Below are 17,360 nucleotides of genomic sequence, written 5' to 3'. Positions count from 1 at the left end.
GGGCAGCATTTAAGCTTGCCAGCTGGCCACGTGAAGAAAAGTAGAATGAAACAAGTGAAATGGATTTTCATATATTTTATTCAACCCAGTATATCCAAAATATGATCATTTCAACATGTCATCGGTATAAAAAATTACTAGCCAGGTAGCTTACATTCTACTGCGCTAAGTTTTTGAAATCCTTCGCCTATTTTACACAGACAGCACACCTCAATTTGGGGTCGCCACATTTCAAGTGCTAATGGTCACTGTACTGGATAGTGCCGCTCTAGAACCTTCTAGTTTTTCTAGAACCACCGGACATCCGTTTCTTTTTATGTGGAATTAGTTGGCAAGGAATACAAAAAAAAAAGCTTAATGTTATGCTGGCCAAACCAGACACACCCACACAGGGGCCGCAGTGGCTGTAGAGCATTCATTTACAAACTGGGAAAAGCAATGTGAGTTGTGGGGAGGCAAATGTGGGCTCCGCGGTCCCCTTTTTTGGTTTCCTGTGTGGCAGTGCTCAGTGCTAAGGGTGCAGAAAGAAGCAGGCTGTGGTCCCTGTGGGCACCTGGAGGAAACGGCAGCCGTGCGGTGGAGTGGGCAGGGTGCCGGCGTGGGAAACGGGAGGACGCAGAGCTCTGGTCCTCACTCTATCCCTAGCTGGATCACCTGGGACGTGTCACTTAATCTCTCTGGGCCTGAGCGGGGCTGGCTGTCAAACTAGAGACTTGGACGGGATTTAGATTGATGGTTTGAGGGCTGCGTTCAAAGAGGTGCCCCCTCCCGACCCTGAATCAACCCAAGCAGCCCTGCTCCTGCATTTTCCATATGAGGCTTCTGGACAAATTCCTCTAAACAGAAGGTCCGTTGGCTTAGCTTACAAGAAAGAAAGAAAAAAAACCTTTGAAAAACCCCACAGCAGTGGCTAAACATACAGGATCCAGCATCAGGAAGCCAGGGTACCAACCCCACCTCTGCTGCTCACCCGGCTAAGCCTCGATTTCCTCCCCAACAAAGCGAGGGTTCTCTGAGGGTCCCACAAGCTCACCCGTGTAACGCACATTGCCTGGCGCTTATGAAACGCTCGGAAACGCCAGCTACCTGCCTCCTGAAGCTTCCAGAGCCATCCTACAGGAGAACTCAGGAAGGTCTCAGCAGACATCTAGGGCATTTGGCGAAATCAGGGGGCAGAACTCCAAAAGCTTACAAGGGCCAAGCAGGTAACCCAAATGAAGGAAACAGGCCAGGTGTGAAGCCAATCTGGAGGGAAACATGGAAAAGATTTGACTTTCCTTTGAACTTCACAAAACCACAAAACAACAGCGTCAGCCCAGTAAGAGATGGTATCGACCCCTCAGCCAAGTCCTGGGGACTTGGTGGTGGAGGGAGGGGAAGCTCATGTCCCAGCCATTCACTCCAGCCATCTGTTGCCACCCAGACACAAGGACCCGGCATTGTCAGACTGATGGGGTTTTTTTCAAGAGAAGCCAGAAAACCCGATTTTAATGTGAAAATCTGGTTTTTAAAGGCCAGCAACCAATTCCATTTTTTTTTTTTTTAAGAAAACATAAAGCAGTTCAATACAATACAAAATGATGGGGGGACGGGGGCTGTCCCTTGGTGACTTCCAAATCACAGGCTCTTGGAGGTTGTCCTCTGCAACCCTTAGATTAGGGAGAATTGTCAGGGAAGTTCTGTGCCAAGATAAGAATCTTCGAGATTTTTTTTCCTCCAAAACCTCTTCCCTGGTGGAGTCATGAGGAGTCAGGGTGCAGCTCAGTCTCAGGAAGCCCAGTCTCTCATCTTCCTACTCTTCCCAGGCCTGGATCGCCTGCGGATGGTAGATGGGATAAAGCAGAAGCAGAGAGAGGGGCCAGGGTGCTGGGTGGACCCCACAAACACCAGAAGAGAGGGCAAGGAGTAGCAAAAGAGAGGCGTCGTTTTCCTCAGTTTATTTCAAGAGAACAAAGAATCAACCATCAATTCTGTACAAAAACGTGGCCATAGAGCCATGGTGACCCTTGGGCCAACCCCCTTCCCATGCGCCCCTAAATTGCCAAAAAACAAGGACAAGACCAAAAAACCCAAACTCTGGAAAAAATTATTATGAAAAACCAGGGGAGAACTTCCCTCCCCTCTTCCCTCTCCCCAATGCAGAAGTTTGGGGTGGGGGGAAGGGGGGTTGTGTCCATGGCAACGCTGGGAGGTCTGGCAGGCGGGTGTCGGCAGATTTAGTGTTTGGCAAACAGTGGGGCTGAGGGGTTAGGATCCAGAAGGAAGCCAAGGGGCTCGGGGGAGGGAAAAGATCTCCAACCCCGCCGTGCCCCACAGGACACTCGAAAACAGTTTATAAAAATTGGGGCCAGAGAGTAGAAAAGAAAGGAGTCATCAGAATCAAAACCTAAATAGTGGAAAGATTTTTTTTTTTTTTCTTCTCTAAAAGGCAAAAAAACTACAAACAGCCCAGGTCCTGAGCTCCCCCAAGACTTGGGTCCTCCACTGCCCCCTGAAACTCGGCAGGAGCAGGGCTGGGGAGTACCGAGAGGTGGGTTCTTAAAAAAGTTCCCCTGGATGGGAAGGCTCTTCGTCTTTCGTCGCCTTCCTCTGCCTCTCGCAGCTGCCCCAGAGAGGGATGGCGAGGACCAGGGCTACGCCGGCAAACTCAGCTTCTTCCCCTTGAGGACTGGGAGGAGAGAAAGGGGGGCGGGCGTGACCAAGGGGTCCCTCGCGGAGGGGACAGCCTCCCACGCCCACAGCAGGGGCTTGGATGCTGGGCCGGGCAGAGATGCAGAAGGGGCAGCCCCAGGACTCCGGATTATCAGCTGGGGGTGGGGCCGGGGACCAGGCTCCAGGCCTAAGGGCTGAGCCATGGAGCCCCGGAGGAGGCCCCATTTCTCCTAATGCTGGCTGCCCCTCTTCCATCCTGGAAGGGCTGGAGGCCTTGGCTCTCGGGGCGCCCTGGGGTCAGAAGGCCTGGCAGGGCTGGCTGGGCGAGACCACCCGCTTCTGCCCTCCCAGCCTTAATCCTCAGGGGGCGTGGCTGCCTTCAGGCCTCTGTCCTCCTGTCTCCTCTTCCCTTCACACTGACTGACTCTGAACTTCTAAGGTCTTTGCTTTAATCATCATCTCTAAAAGGCCTCCCCCGACCACACCCCCCTCCATGTAAAGTAACCCCCTCATCCTCCACCACTGTTCACCAACACATCCCTGGTTTCTTTCTGTCATTGCCCTTCTCACTGTTTGCAATAATCTCTCTTGTTTATTCACCATCTCCCCCGACTACAATACAAAGGGAGGGGAGGGCCTTGTCCATCTTTTCTCCTAAGGTTGTATCCCCAGAGCCTAGCCCCGGCCAGGGACATAGAAAGTGCTCCATAAATTTGTTGGTTGAATGAATGAATGAATCTTGGTGGGCCTGAGTCCCTGAGGGTAAGGACAGAGGTCCATCAGCAGAGAGGAGGCCCTCCCTTCTCTGAGAGCTGCTGGGGGCCTGGGAGACGGGAATTCTGGATCTGTTACGGGTGTGAGACTGAAAGACTTTGGATCTGGAACCTTGGGGCAGGAGGAGGGCTTAGGACACATTCCAAGAGAGGAAAAGTCAGAGGCCACCCCTGCCCCTCTCTTTGTCCTATCTTCCCTCGAGGGATACAGGGCTGGGGAGATGAAGCTGGGGCCCCAGGGAGGGTGGGAGCTGGGGAAGGAACAGGCTCCCATGCTGGCTACCTTTGGTGATGTAGAGGTAGAAGAAATCACAGTAGAGGACCGTCTGGACCAGGCCCGCCACGATGGCGATGAGGTCGAAGAAGCCTTCGAAGTGGTAGCGCCAGATCCAGTTGAAGAGATAGAGCGTGCGGTAGACACCCAGCGCGAACAAGTAGTGGCTGGTGATGGTCTCCGCCTCGCCCGTCTTGCTCACCATGAACAGCTGCGGCAGGATGGCCACGGACTCCAGGTAGATGGAGAAGGTCCAGAGGATCTGCGGGGAGGCCGGGGCGTGGGAGCAGAGGGCAGGACGAGGTGGCAGGGGACAGGGCAGAAGAGAAGGGTGAGGATGGCAGACATTGTGGTTACAGGCGCAGTGATGTTGGAGAGTGGGTGACAGGTACCACGATGCCTGCCGGGCACTCACTGTATGCCAGACACCGCTTTCCTGCCCCACCTGTATTCTCTCGTTTAATCCCCACGATGACCCCATGACGGAGGTACTATTATCAGCATCCCCTTCTTTTTTTTTTTTTTTTGTTTTTTGTTTTTTGGTTGTGCTGCAAGGCTTGAGGGATCTTAGTTCCCCGACCAGGAAGGGAACCTGGACCTCGGCAGTGAAAACACCAAGTCCTAACCACTGGACCACCAGGGAATTCCCAGCATCCCCTTCTACCGATGAGGAAACTGACGCCCAGAGAGGGTAAGAGACTTGCCCAGGACGTGGCTAGGAAGCGGCAGAGCTGGGATTCGAACCAAGGGTTCTAAGCCAGTATTCGTGAGCACTTTGCGATTACGCCTCTCCCAAGGGCGGCCCAGGTTGGGATCTCGGCTGTGAGATGTCCCTTCTATGAGATCTTGGGCAAGAGACCCAGATTCTCGGAGCCTCTGCTTCCTCATCTCTAAAATGGGGATGATTTTGGGAATTCCTTGCGGTCCAGTGGTGAGGGCTCCGTATTTTCACTGCTGAGGGCCTGGGTTCAATCCCTGTTCGGGGAACTAAGATCCCACAAACCACGTGGCACAGCCAAAAAAAAAAAAAGGGGGGGATGATTTTCCTGCCCTGGTAGGGGCAACATTCAATGTGCAATCTTTAGAGACATAAATCAGACTGTGTCACTCCCTGGCTTAAAACCCTCTTGTAGGGCTTCCCTGGTGGTGCAGTGGTTGAGAGTCTGCCTGCCAGTGCAGGGGACACGGGTTCGAGCCCTGGTCCGGGAGGATCCCACATGCCGCAGAGTAACTGGGCCCGTGAGCCACAACTACTGAGCCTGCGCGTCTGGAGCCTGTGCTCCGCAACAAGAGAGGCCGCGACAGTGAGAGGCCCGCGCACCGCGATGAAGAGTGGCCCCCGCTTGCCTCAACTAGAGAAAGCCCTCGCACAGAAATGAAGACCCAATGCAGCCAAAAATAAATATAAAAATAAATTAATTAATTAAAAAAAAAAGACCTAAAGAAGAAATACATGGCGAATATCTTTAAAAACAAAAAAACCCTCTTGTAGCTACTTCTTATCACATCCAAAATAAAACCCAAGTTCCTAACCTTGGCCTTCAAGGCCCTCCTCAATCCAGCTTCATCTTCTACTCCCTCCCCTCGCCCTCCAGGCTACAACTACCTGGGCCTTCCATCTGGTCCTCCAACACACCATGCTCCTTCCTGCCCCAGGGCCTTTGCACTTGCTGTTCCTTCAGCTCTTCCCCCAGACAGTCACATTCTGCCTCTTCCACCTGCTTCCAACCTCAGCTCATCAGTCGCCTCCTGAGAGAGGTCCTCCCTGACCATCCTTCCCCCTGGATGGTCACATCCCCTGTCTTATCTTCTTCCTGGCAGCTCTGACCAGACTGTGAGCTCCATGAGGCCCAGGAGCCTACATCTTGGGCACCCTGTGGGCCCAGCACCTGGCACAGTGCCTGGCATATATTCGATGCCTGGATGAATGCATGAGCGATTGGAAGCAAGGTCCCCAAGTGCTTGTCACAGGCCACCACTTAGGGAGCAGCGACAAGCATCATTCGTGACCAGGACAGGGCATCACAGGAGGGAGAGACGAAGAGATGGCAGACAGCTGTCGGCCCTTTTTCAGTCATCAGCTCCCTGAAAGTCCCACCTGGGGTGACTTGTGATCTGTAGACCCACCGAAACCTCCGCTCAGACAACAAAGCCAGCTGGCAGGTGTGGTTCCTCCTGGGTTGTTTTGGTTTGTGGGAAGGAAGTGGGGACCATCAGCACGTATTCCTAAGAACTGACGTTTATATAGCATTTACTACATCCAAGGCACTGTTCTGTGCACCTTACGGGTATTAACTGGCTTATGCCTTAACCCTATGAGGTAAGTCCTATTGTTATCCCCCTTACACAGATGAGGAGACTGAGGCCCACGGGATCAGTAACTCGTCCAAGGCCACACAGCTAAGATGCAGGTGGAAACAGATTCCTACCCAGGCAGCTAGACTTCAGGGCTTGTTCCCATAATTACTCAGAATCCACCAGCGAGGTTCTTAGTATATCAGGTTAGTTGAGGCTCTCGGGAAACATACCCATTAAATTGATACATACCGATTGTTAGCCTTGGGGAGTAGAATCATGACGTAAGAGGAGACAGAAGGTCTGTTGCATTTTACTTTATCTACTTGTGACGTCTGAATTTTTAAACAATTGTTTCCTTCTATGATTAAAAAATAATTTTTCAGCATGCACCTATTGATAGCATGGGCTTTGAAAGCAGGCAGACCTGGGTTCAAATTCTGTGAGGTCTCCCCTCTGAGCCTCACCTTAGTCCTCCAAGAAATAGGGATGAGGATGTCCACTTCCCCAGGAGGCCGAGGGATCAGATGGGATGATGACGGATTTGGAATGGCCGGCTCAGAGCAGGACACACAATCGGTGCCAATACTTTGCACAAGTGACCTCCCCCCACCCTCTGAATGAGGGAACCACACAAGCTGGAGTCAAGAAGCCTGGGTCCTGGTCCGGCCTCCTCCACCTGGAGCAAGCCCCACTGCCTTCCCCCAGCCTCAGTCTCCCCATCTGCAAAATGGGCCCAGTTCAGTGGGGGCTCCATGCAAGGTGATGCTGATGATAAATTTGCAAAGTCCAGGCCCTGCAGCCAAGCTTGGGGTTCCTGCCACAGTGCAGTGCAGCCTCCCTCTGACATTTCTGGGACCCCTGGGTCAAAGTCACCCTCAGTCAGATTTGTCTAGCCTGCAGGGTGCTTTTAGAAATAGATCTGGAATCTGTAGCCAAAATTGTAAAGTGAGATCCCTCAGGAAAACTCCTGAATTGTGGCTTGTGTTGAAAACATCATCACATCTGGCTGCTCAGGGGCGGCTTGCAGAATCTTAGTTCCCCGACCAGGGATCGAACCCGTGCCCCCTGCCTTGGAAGTGTGGAGTCTTAATCACTGGACTGTCAGGGAAGTCCCAGGGCCAGCTTCTTACAAGGCAGGAATTAGTGGTCCTGGGGGAGGAAAGACTGCTCTGAATTTGATTCCTGCCAGCCCCAGGAGGCAGATCGCAGATTTAGCAAAGGCCCTCTCAAAATTCCTCCCAGGAATTTGTACAGGTCCCACCAAAATGCCATGCAATAAAAACTATGACAGCTAACGTTTAGGAGTAAAAGGATCCACATGGTCCTAAACACTGCAGGCACCGAACAAACATGGACCGCACTTCCTACCTACTGCCAGACACTGTGCTTTACCAATATTAACCCCCATCAAAACCTATGAAGTAGGAACTGATTATCCCCATTTCACAGACAAGAAAACTGAGGCACAGAGAAATTACATGACTTGCCCAAAGTCTCACAGCTGCTAAGTGGGCTTCAAATCCCTGTTCTCTGGTTCTAGCGTCTCTGTGTCTAACCACTAGGTGATGCTGTCTAATCTCAGTAAATCCTCACAATGACCTGATCTCGACTTTACAAATAGGGAAACTGAGGCACAGAAAGGTCAAGTTCCATGCCCAAGGTCATGCTGATAGAAAGTAACAGATCCAAACCCAAGTAGCCTGGCCCCCCAGAGCCCCGTTCCCAACTCCTGAACTAGTCATTAGGCCAATGACTTTGGAAGAGTCATTTCAACTCCCTAAGCCTCAGTTTTCTCATCTATAGAATGGGGCTGCTGTGAAAAGTAATGAGTTAACGTATGTGAAATGCTGAGAGCAGCGTCTGGCACATAGTGAGGGCTGCTGCTGTTACATTATTATCATCTGACTCCAGAGCCCCTGTTTTGAACTTTAGGTCCTAAAAGAAGGAAGTCTGAGCAAACCCTACAGAAGGAAGCCTCTGAGTGGGTCCACTGTCAACTGCTGTTCTCCCACAGCCCACCCCACCACTACAGACCCTGCAGGTGGCCTACCTCTAGAGGGGTAAAGTCATGGTTGACCAAGAACGCCAGGATGGCCGTGGGAACAACAAGGAACTCCACTCGGAACGTGTCGTGGTTCCCATCGTAAGTGGCTTTGAACTTGCTGTAAATCATCCAGACCGTAGTGAAAGAACAGGCAATGTAGACCACCTGTCGAAGGGGAGGATGAGGAGGGTGCTTCAGCTCCAAGCACAGGGTCCAAGCCCCCAGTAGACTTAGACCCAGCCCCTCCCCCCCTCAGACCCAGGAGTCCAGGCCCCCAGCCTCTCCTCCCTCAGGCTTAGCAGTCTGGACCCCTAGCCCCCTCCTCCCTCAGACCCAAAAGTCTGGGACCCACATTCCCTCCTCCCTGGGACCCTCCCCGGCTCCCCCCATCAGGAGGGCCCGGCAGGTTAGGAAAAGCCTTTACCTTCATGCACGTGTTGTAGAGTGAGATGTAGTTGGTGAAGAGGTCCAGGTAGCGGGCAGTGAACACCACAGCAAACAGGACCTGGCTCTTCCCCGAAATCCCTGTGGTCCAGAGAAATGGGGATGGGGGAGGCTGGAGGTGGGCTGCACAGCCAATAAACCGAGGCCCAGGGCCCCGGGCGAGCCAGAGGGGCTCCGGAGTGCAGCTGTCCCTGGAGGCCTCCCCAGCCGCCGGCCTAAGCAGGGCCCTTTCCCACGGCCCACAGCCAGGGGGCAGCCCGGCCCCAAAGCTACTCCAGCCCGAGGCTCTGTCCCAGGCTAGGCCTCGTGGCCCCCTCCGGCCCCCTCAGGGTCCTCCCACAGTCCGGATCCAAGGTGGAGCCTCGGGAGGACCCCACTTGACCTCAGCCCTCCGGAACAGGTCGCCTACCTCCCGCTTCCTTTCTGGCGGCCGCAGTCCACGTCACCAACTCCCAGCCGCCTCCCTGCCTGCCACAGCTCCCTGTTCCCAGCCCTGGGAACCCTAAGGCCACCCAGATAGGGGCCGGGGGAGGCTGAATTGGGTTCCTGGAGCCACCCCCACCAAACTGGATGCATCCCCAGTTTGGGGAAAGGAGCTGACCCCCTGGTGACCCCGGACCTGGAAGGCGGATCCCCAGCAAGCAGTGGCGGGGAGGGACCCGTCCCCCTATGCCTCCAAACCCTTCCCCGAGTCCTGGAATGTCTCCCGCACTCTCCCCCCTTCTCCGGCCCCGGTGGGCGTCTCACCGGCACACGAGCGGGACTTCCAGATTTTGAGCAGTAGCAAGATGATGGCTAGGAGGTGGGAGAGGTCTCCCAGGAATCGGAAGAGATTCATGGTTGAGGGGATCTGGCAGGGCTGGGCTGGAGGGAGTCAGGCTGGAGGGGGGCTGCCCCTCGGGGCTGCTGTTCTGGCCGGGCGGCTGGGCTGGGGGGCGGGAGAGGTGCCCTCGGGTGGGCTCCGCTCCGGGGAGGGGGCTCTGGGCGGGGGCGCCGAGGCCGGAGCTGGTGGCCGAGCCAGAGCTAGGAAGAGGGAGGCGGGCGGGAGGGGGAGGAGTCCGGGCGGGAGGCTCCGCCCCCGAGGGCGGAGTCCCGGTTCTCCGGCGCCCCCTACGTCGCACCTCCCCGCTTGCAGAGTTGGCGCCGAGTTTACCACGGCAAGGCCGCCTCCTAGGAACTTGCGGGGTCGCTGGGATCTGAAACTCGCAAATCCGGCACCAGTTCCCCCAAAGCAGTCTGTGCCTCTGTAAAGGTTGCAGCCCAGCCGCACAGATTCTGCCCTTGACAGCGATTCGGGAGGCAGGTCTCTGAGCTTTAAAAATCCTAGACAGGGACCCAGAGGCTGGCTTTTCAGGGGCCTCCAGCTCCAATCCACTCAAAAGACAAGAGAGCAGCCCCCAGTCCCTCTCTCAGACTCAGAAGTCTGGGTCCCCAGCACCTTCATCCCCCAGGACCCAGGAGTCCAAGACCCCAGCCCCTCCTCCCTCAGACCCAAGAGTCTAGCCCCCCTTCCTTGGGACTTAGGGTCCCACCCAACAATCTTGTGTCTCAAGCATCCTAGACCCAGGAATCTCGATGCACAATCCCTTCCTCCCTCTGGGACCCACAAATTCAGGCGACCAGTCTCTTCTTTTTCAGAGGTGTAAGGCTTCACTCCTACTCTCCCAGACCCTGGAGTCAGCAGCCCACAGCTCTGGCTCCAGCCCCTCCTCCGGAGCTGCCCCCTCACAGGCACACATACACACTCTCAGGAGCCCAGGTGTCCTGCGCCACACTCCACCACAGCGCTTTATAGATGCGCTGGGCCTAGCCTCTCTAGCAGGAAGGGCAGGAGCTGGACAGCTGGCCTTGAGGGCCAGGAACAGGCTGTGTCTGGGGGGGGGACAGGCTGTGTCTAGGAGGGGACACACGCTGCTTTCCTCCTGGATGTCTGAGTACCCACGGGTGATGGACATCAGGGTCCGTCAATAAAAGAAGGGGTACAGAGGTATTAGTTTCCTCAGATTGCCGGATGGATTGGGTGCCTGAGGGTGACATCCATCAGTCTTGGATTTGTGGGCCGCTGAGGGTGGTTTGTGTTAAGGGGTCAGTTTGTCTGAGTGCCTAAAAGGGACTCAGGCCTGGAGGAGGGGGCCCAGATTACTGGGTAGCAGTGGAGAAGGGAGCTAGGGGCTTGGACTCCTGGGTCTGAAGGAGGAGGGGACTGGGGGCCTGGACTCCTGGGTCCTGGAGGAGAAGGGGGCTGGGGACTTGAATTTCTGGGTCTGAGGGAGGAGGGGGCTGGGAGCCTGGACTCCTGGCTTCATGATGGAGACCTAGTTTGCAGGCCTGGCCTTCTGGGGCAATAGAAGCCAAAAGATGGGTCCTAGCATGGCGGAGAACCAAGTCTGGGAATGGCCTCCTGCTTCACAAGCTTCAAAGTGGGGAGGGGGCCGAGGGCGGCAGCCCCTGGTCTCTGGAGTCCAGGTCCCAATCTGATGTCTCAGTGCCGGGGCCTGAGTCCCTGCCTGCTCCCCACCCCTTCCTCCCCGTTTTATTTGCAGCCCCTCACTCTCTTGTCCCAGGAGGAAGGCAGAGGCTGGGAGATGGGGAGGGGGGTGGCCCCCTCCCCCAGCCCTGGCAGGAGGAGGGGTCCCCAGGGAGGCCAAGAGGGGGGGCTGTGGGTCTCCCGGCAGGGGCGGACGGGGACTGAATGTTAATCACATCCCGAGCGAGCGTGTGTGTGTGAGAACAGAGCGAGTGTGCGAATCCCTCCCGCTCCAGCTCCTCCGAGCTGTGGCCGCCGCCCTCCGCCCACAGCCTCCCACGGCCACCGGTGCCCAGCTGGGGGGGTGTCGGCCCGGGTGGGTCCGCCCGGCCCCCAGGGATCTCTCGTGCGTCTGCCATCTGCCCGGTGAGGATCTGTGTGTCCGGGTGTCTGGGGCTGGGCTGCTGGAGGTGGGGGTGTGTCTGTAAGGGCTGCGGCGGTTGAGGGAGGGAGGGAGGGGTCTGTCCGTCTCGACCCTGAGCCACCTGCCTGGGTGCCGCGGGCCCCCCAGTTTCCTCCCTCCGAGCCCCCCCCCAAACCCGGATGGATGGTGTGTACCTGGGCTCTGTGCCTCCTGCCTGCGTCCGGCCGGGCTTCTGGCGTCCCCGGCTGCCTGTGTCCTCCTGTCTGTCCGAACAGCCCCTGACGGCAGTGGCAGCCCGGCCCCATCAGACCCCCGTGTGTGTGTGTGTCTGTGTGTGTGTGTGTGTGTGTGTGTGTGTGTGTCTCCCTCCTCAAGCTCCGGGGGTGTTGAGGGGAATCCCAGGGAAGTGAGGTGGTGCGTGTGTGTATGCTGTGTGTTTCTGCCTGTATTTAAGAGTGGGGGAACGGGGGGGGGGTCGTCTGGAGGTGGCCAAGCGAGGAAGGGGCGAGCAGTCCCCCCGACAGGCAGTCTTCCGCCCCTCAGGCACACACACACACAAGCCACCGGCTTCAGAGGTGACCCAGACAGACAGACAGACAGACACAGAAGCGGGAGGGGGGGAGCGCTAAGGGCACGGGGGTGGGGGGGTGGGGGGGGATGCGAATGAGCCAGGGAGAGGCGGGACCGGACACATGGACAGGGGGGAGGAGCCGGGGCTGAAGCGGCAGAGGGGGGCACCCCGGGTGGGCGGAGGGGGGATCCCCACGGGGTCGGGGCAGCGAGAGGACACCCCGACAGCCTCCGCAATGTCCGGGGCCCAACTTCCAGCGCAACATGTGTAGCAGCGTCCTCGCCTAGTCTGAGTGGCCGCAACCTTGGGGGACAGACAGGGCAGGACGGACCGAAGAAGAGGAGGGAGAGCCGGAGCCAGGGACGGGCAGGAGGTCCCCGCCACCGCCGCCGCCCCAGGGCCTGCCCCCCACCCCACCTCCTCCGCGGCTCCCTGAGCCCTCCGCCGAATCTTCGGGTCGCTGGACTCCGGTTCCGTTCCTGGCACCCTCGCAATACCCCCCACAGAACAGGGTCATGAAAAGGTAAGGCTGGGGTAGGGGATGCAGGGGTGGGGGTGGGAACGCGGACCCCCAGATCTAGGACAGGGAAAGTTGGCCAGGGGCCTCCGGGAAGGACGGGGATTGAATGGGGAACAGGGGTCCCTGGGGGACTCTCTGCCCCCTATCTCCTTCTCCCTCTCTGAGCCCTTTTTCCCAGGTCTCTACACCTCAGGTCTCCTAACCCCCCATTTCTGACACTTTGATCCCTCTCCCCAGCCCCATGCACCTGACGCCCCATTTCCCTCTCTATCCCCCATCTCTCCATCTCACCTTCCCTCTGCCCCCCCCACCCCCTGCCCGCATCAGTCTCCCCCCTCTCTCCTCTCCATCTCCCCTCCCTCCTTGGCTGTGAGTCTGCTATTAATACCTCTGCCAAGGACCTTGAGAGCATCCAGGCCCTGGCAGCCCTCGCCCCAAGCTACCATCCCTTCCTCAAGGTTCTGGAATACCCTTCTAGCCTCTTCCAAGCACCAGGATTAGGGTGGGGAGAGAACAGGGCTGGAGGGGGGGAGCGGGACGCCGTCTGCAGCACGACGCAAAGGTGGGGGGGCGGGCTGTTGATCGAAGTGGCCTCTCCTCTGTTCTGTGATGGATGGGGGCGAGTGATGGAGACAGGGACACACCAGGAATCTCTGCACCCTCCTCCTCCTCAGCTGAGGGACAGGCTGTACTGTGCATAGGACCTGAGTGGGGTGACTCCGGGCAACTGGAGCTGGGGGGTGCCCAGGATGCTGGGACAAATGGGGCTTGAGACCAAAAAGGGTCCTTTAAGGGAGGAGAGGGCTATGGGACTGGATTCCTGGGTCCTGGGCATAAAGGAGGCTGGGCAGCCGGATTCCTGAGTAGGGGGCAGGAGTGAGCCGGGACTCCTGCATCCTGGGAAAGGATGGAACTGAGCACCAGGACTCCTGGGTCCTGGGGAAGGAGGGGGCCCAACAGCCAGGACTCCCGAGTCTATGGGAGAAGTTGGAGGATAGGGCTTCTGTGTCTGAGGGAGAAGGGGGCTGGGGGCGCAGTATCCTGAGCCCCTGATGGGGAGGGGATGGTGGTCTGGACTCTTTGGCCCCCTGGGGATGGAAGTGGGGACAGAGACTCATGAGTAGGTGGAGATTGGAGGCCCGGACAATGTGATCCCTGGGGGTGTAGGTTTGGGGGGTTGGAACGCCAGAGTCCCTCAGTGGCTGGGGATACTGCTTCTCTATCTGTCCCTGGAGGGGTGGGAGACTGCCCTCCCAAATCCCTCACAGGAGAGAACTGGGCATCCAGCCTCCTAAGAAGGGTGGGGCTGGAGCTGCCTTCTTGGGCTTCAGCAGGAAGTAGGACCCCGGGGTCCCCAAGGCCAGAGGCCAGGCAGGGGTGAGTCTGAGAGAGGCAGAGGAGGGGCTGAAGGGGTGAGCAGCCACCAGGAAGGGAGGGGAGAGCGTGTGTTATCCTGGGGTGGGGGTGGGGGCGCCAGGCCACAGCTGTGGGTTATTTTGGGGCAGAGGGGGGCTATTCTGAGCACTGATTGAGCCAGCTGCTTGGGGAAGGGCAGCGGAGAGGAGGGGCGAGGGGGAGCCAGGATTTGGGCATGCTGGGAGCCCCTGCCCCCATCCCTAGGGAGACAGTGGCCCAGGGTCCCTGGGAAGGCTGGAAGGGTGTGGGGGGTGAGGCCTCTAGGCAGCGGAAGGGGTGTGGGCCTTTCCCCTACCCTAGCTGTCTGTGGGGTGGATAGAGGCCTGCGCTACCATGGCAACCGGATAGGAGCCTGATTGACAGTCAAGAGTGAACCCTTCCTTGTCTGGACCCTCACCCCTTCGAGAAGCCCCTTCTGTAGGCTCTAAATCCTGAGAACCAGGAGTTCAGGCCCCCAGTGCCCTCCTCCCTCAGATCCAGGAGCCAGGAGTCTGGGCTCCCAGCCTGACCACCCCAGGCAGCTAGTATTCAACAGGAACACAGGAAGAGACACTGTATTGCCTCTCATTTACTAAATTGCTCTGGGCTGGGAGCCAGGGACCCCCGCTCCCCCCAGCTCTCCACAGCTGTGCCCCCCAACCCTGCAGCTCAGACTGGCCCATGACTCTTTCTAGCTCTCATTGAGAATGGGGGGACAGGGACAGGAATACGGGGCCAAAAATGGGTTGGGGGTTGTGCTCAAATGGAGGGGTAAGGTCGTGGGGGGCATATTCTCTCCGCAGGATGCCCCACTAATTTCTTTTTCTCTCTCTTTCTCTCCCCCCACACACCTGACCCCTTTTCCCTTTCTCTTTTTTTGTTCCCCTTCACTTTTTCTTCCTTTTATTTTTGATCCCTCCTGCCACTCGCCTTCCTGGCCTTCCTTTCATGTCTGTGCTGGGCACCTCCCTGGTGGGGGTCTTGCTCTTTGCCTCGCTATTTCTGTCTTCCTGTGTTTTCTGTCTGCTCTGCCTGCCTCCTCCCTCAATCTCTGATTTTGCCTGTTTCTCCATCTCTTGTGTGCGTGTCTCTTGGTGGCTGTGGGGTCTCTGTCTCCATCTTCCTGGGTTTCTTTCCATCTTCCTCTCTCTGTCCAACTTTCTCGTTCCTCTTATGTCTCCCACCTTCCTTCATCTATCTCTGCATCTCTCCTGCCTCTCATTCCCTCCCTATATCTGTCACTCCGCCTTATCTCTCTCTGCCTCTGTTTCTCTGAGCCTCTCTATCCCTGTCTGTTTCTCCTTTCATCTCCCTCCTTCTCCCCATCACTCTCTCTCCCTGACCATCTCTCTGTGACTGTTTTCATCTCTTCCTATCTTCCTGGGTCTCTCTCTGCTCCTGTTCTGATCCCATCTCGGTGGGTCTGTTTCCCATCTGTCCTGTCTCATTGTCCTCCCCCTTCCTACCTTGTCTATCTCTTCTCCCTACCACTGTATCTTCTCTGTCCCCATTACCCACCTCCACTCTCCCTGTCTGTCTCTCCCTTTGCCTCTGTATCTCTCCCTCGGTCTCTGTCTCTCCTTTGCTTCTGTATCTCTCCCTTTGCCTCTGTATCTCTCTATCACCCCAACCTTTCTCACGTCTATCTCTGAGTCCCTCTCTCCTTGTATCTCCCCTTCTCCGTGTATCTCTTCCTATACCTTGTCTCCCTGTCTCTGTCTTTCCATCTCTGTGTCTCTCATTCGTGTCTCTCTCTGCTCCCCATGTCTCCCCGTCTCTGCGTCCCACCCTCCTCCGTGTCCCTCCCCGCGTGCTTGCGCGCTTAGAGGCCGCCCGGCAGGGCCCGCAGGCGATGCGCGGCGCCGGTGGCCCCCGCGGCCCTCGGGGCCCCGCTAAGATGCTGCTGCTGCTGGCGCTGGCCTGCGCCAGCCCGTTCCCGGAGGAGGTGCCGGGGCCGGGCGGGGCCGGCGGGCCTGGCGGGGGCCCCGGCGGGGCGCGACCTCTCAACGTGGCGCTCGTGTTCTCGGGGCCCGCGTACGCGACCGAGGCGGCGCGACTGGGCCCGGCCGTGGCGGCGGCTGTGCGCAGCCCGGGCCTGGACGTGCGGCCGGTGGCGCTGGTGCTCAACGGCTCGGACCCACGCAGCCTCGTGCTGCAGCTCTGCGACCTGCTGTCGGGGCTAAGGGTGCACGGCGTCGTCTTCGAGGACGACTCGCGCGCGCCCGCCGTCGCGCCCATCCTTGACTTCCTGTCAGCGCAGACCTCGCTGCCCATCGTGGCCGTGCACGGCGGCGCCGCGCTCGTGCTCACGCCCAAGGTGCGCGCAACCCGCGGGCGGGGCGGGGGCCAGAGGCTGAGGGGCGGAGCCGGGGCCCGTCGTGGGTGGGCGGGGTTGTAAGGGGGCGGGGCCAGCCCTGAGGGCCAGCATCGGGGATGCGGTGGGGACACTTGTAAGGGTCAGGTCTAAGTAAGAGGCGGAGCTGACTTGGAGGGGCGTGGTCTATAGGAGGAACGGAGTGTGCCGGGGAATCATCTAGAAGCAGGGTCTGGGGTGATCAGGCTATGGGAAGAGTTGAGAGGCTGCGAGAGAGGTGAATCAGGGGAGGGGGTGGGATCTGGGGAAGAGGCGGGGCCGGCCAGTGAGGGGCGGGGACTGGGAACGAGAAGGGACACGCCTGAGATGGCAAGGTCGGAGTGAGGGGTGGGATCTGGGATCAGCGAGGGGGAGTCAGTTAAAAAGGAATGGGGTTCAGAAAGGGGTGAGGGCTGGAGAGGAGGCGGGAGCCAGGAAGGCAGGAACAGGGACCAGGAAAGAGGGGTATCAGGTACTGAGGGAAAGGGAGGTCCCCGGCCAGCTGAGCATGGGGTCTAAAGGTCAACGAAGGAGGACAGAACCATCTGGTGAAAGGACGAGTATGAGAAAGAGAGGTGTCCTAAGTGAGAGGGCGAGGGAGGGGTAGAACCATGCAGCTAGGAAGTGGGGAGAGGCCAGTCAAGGAAGGGGTGAGTCAGGGAAGGGGCGGGGCTAGCCAGTGAGGGGGGAGGCCAGGGAGGACAGGACCCCTGCTCTGTACTAAAGGGGCGGAGTCTAGAGAGGAAGACGGTCTGGGAGTGGGCGTACCCAACTGTAAGGCTTGGAAAGCAAGAATCCAGGGGGTGGTCCTGGAAAGATGAAGGCCCCCCAAAGAGGTAGGCTCAGCCAATGAGAGGTCAAAGCCAGGAGCCTACAGGGAAGGCGGGGCAGAGGCTGGAGCTGGCTGTGGCCTGGAGAGAGGCCTGCTTCCCGAGGGCACAGGAGGGGCCAGCTGGAGTGGACTTCTGGTAGGGAAGGGCAGAATTTGAACAAGCCTTGTGTGCGGACTAAGAAGTGGTCAGCTAAGAGGAGGTGCCTGAGAAGGGGCGGGGCCTATTCAGAGGTGGAGCCAGTGTAACTGAGAAGTGGGACTCGCCTGAGGATGGGGCCACCTGAGTGGGTGGAGCCTAAGTCTCCACCAATTC

General features: G+C 57.9%; 3 protein-coding genes across 4 annotated transcripts in view; 1 reads left to right on the top strand and 2 right to left on the bottom strand.

Annotated features, from left to right (window-relative positions):
- Positions 1-1,922: 1,922 nt before the first annotated feature.
- On the bottom strand, positions 1,923-9,468 carry KDELR1 (KDEL endoplasmic reticulum protein retention receptor 1). Its single transcript, XM_082437474.1, has 5 exons — positions 9,233-9,468; positions 8,466-8,566; positions 8,048-8,206; positions 3,709-3,961; positions 1,923-2,668 (listed from the first exon to the last, which is right to left on the bottom strand). The coding sequence occupies exons 1-5, from the start codon at positions 9,321-9,323 to the stop codon at positions 2,634-2,636; spliced, it is 639 nt and encodes a 212-aa protein (XP_082293600.1). The 5' UTR covers positions 9,324-9,468; the 3' UTR covers positions 1,923-2,633.
- On the bottom strand, positions 9,323-12,726 carry LOC309649645 (uncharacterized protein; the record flags this gene model as incomplete). Its single annotated transcript, XM_082439799.1, has 3 exons — positions 9,323-9,808; positions 11,571-12,609; positions 12,715-12,726. 3 exons carry the CDS (start codon positions 12,724-12,726, stop codon positions 9,360-9,362), a joined length of 1,500 nt encoding a protein of 499 aa, XP_082295925.1. The 3' UTR covers positions 9,323-9,359.
- GRIN2D (glutamate ionotropic receptor NMDA type subunit 2D) overlaps positions 12,336-17,360 on the top strand; it is a 30,561-nt gene continuing 25,536 nt past the window's right edge. The window contains exons 1-2 of one of the 2 annotated variants that reach the window (XM_082437361.1): positions 12,336-12,470; positions 15,689-16,179. In XM_082437361.1, the coding sequence (XP_082293487.1) occupies positions 15,715-16,179 (465 nt within the window). In that variant the 5' untranslated portion in view covers positions 12,336-12,470; positions 15,689-15,714. Of the gene's footprint in view, positions 12,471-12,606; positions 16,180-17,360 lie in introns of those variants that run through there. The other variant, XM_082437360.1, reaches the window with a different exon arrangement.

Source organism: Balaenoptera physalus (assembly GCF_965194825.1).
Source record: "Balaenoptera physalus genome assembly, chromosome: 19".
Taxonomy (NCBI): Eukaryota; Metazoa; Chordata; class Mammalia; order Artiodactyla; family Balaenopteridae; genus Balaenoptera; species Balaenoptera physalus.
The sequence above is the reverse complement of the archived record's forward strand: the minus strand, read 5'-3'. Positions and strand labels throughout refer to the sequence as shown.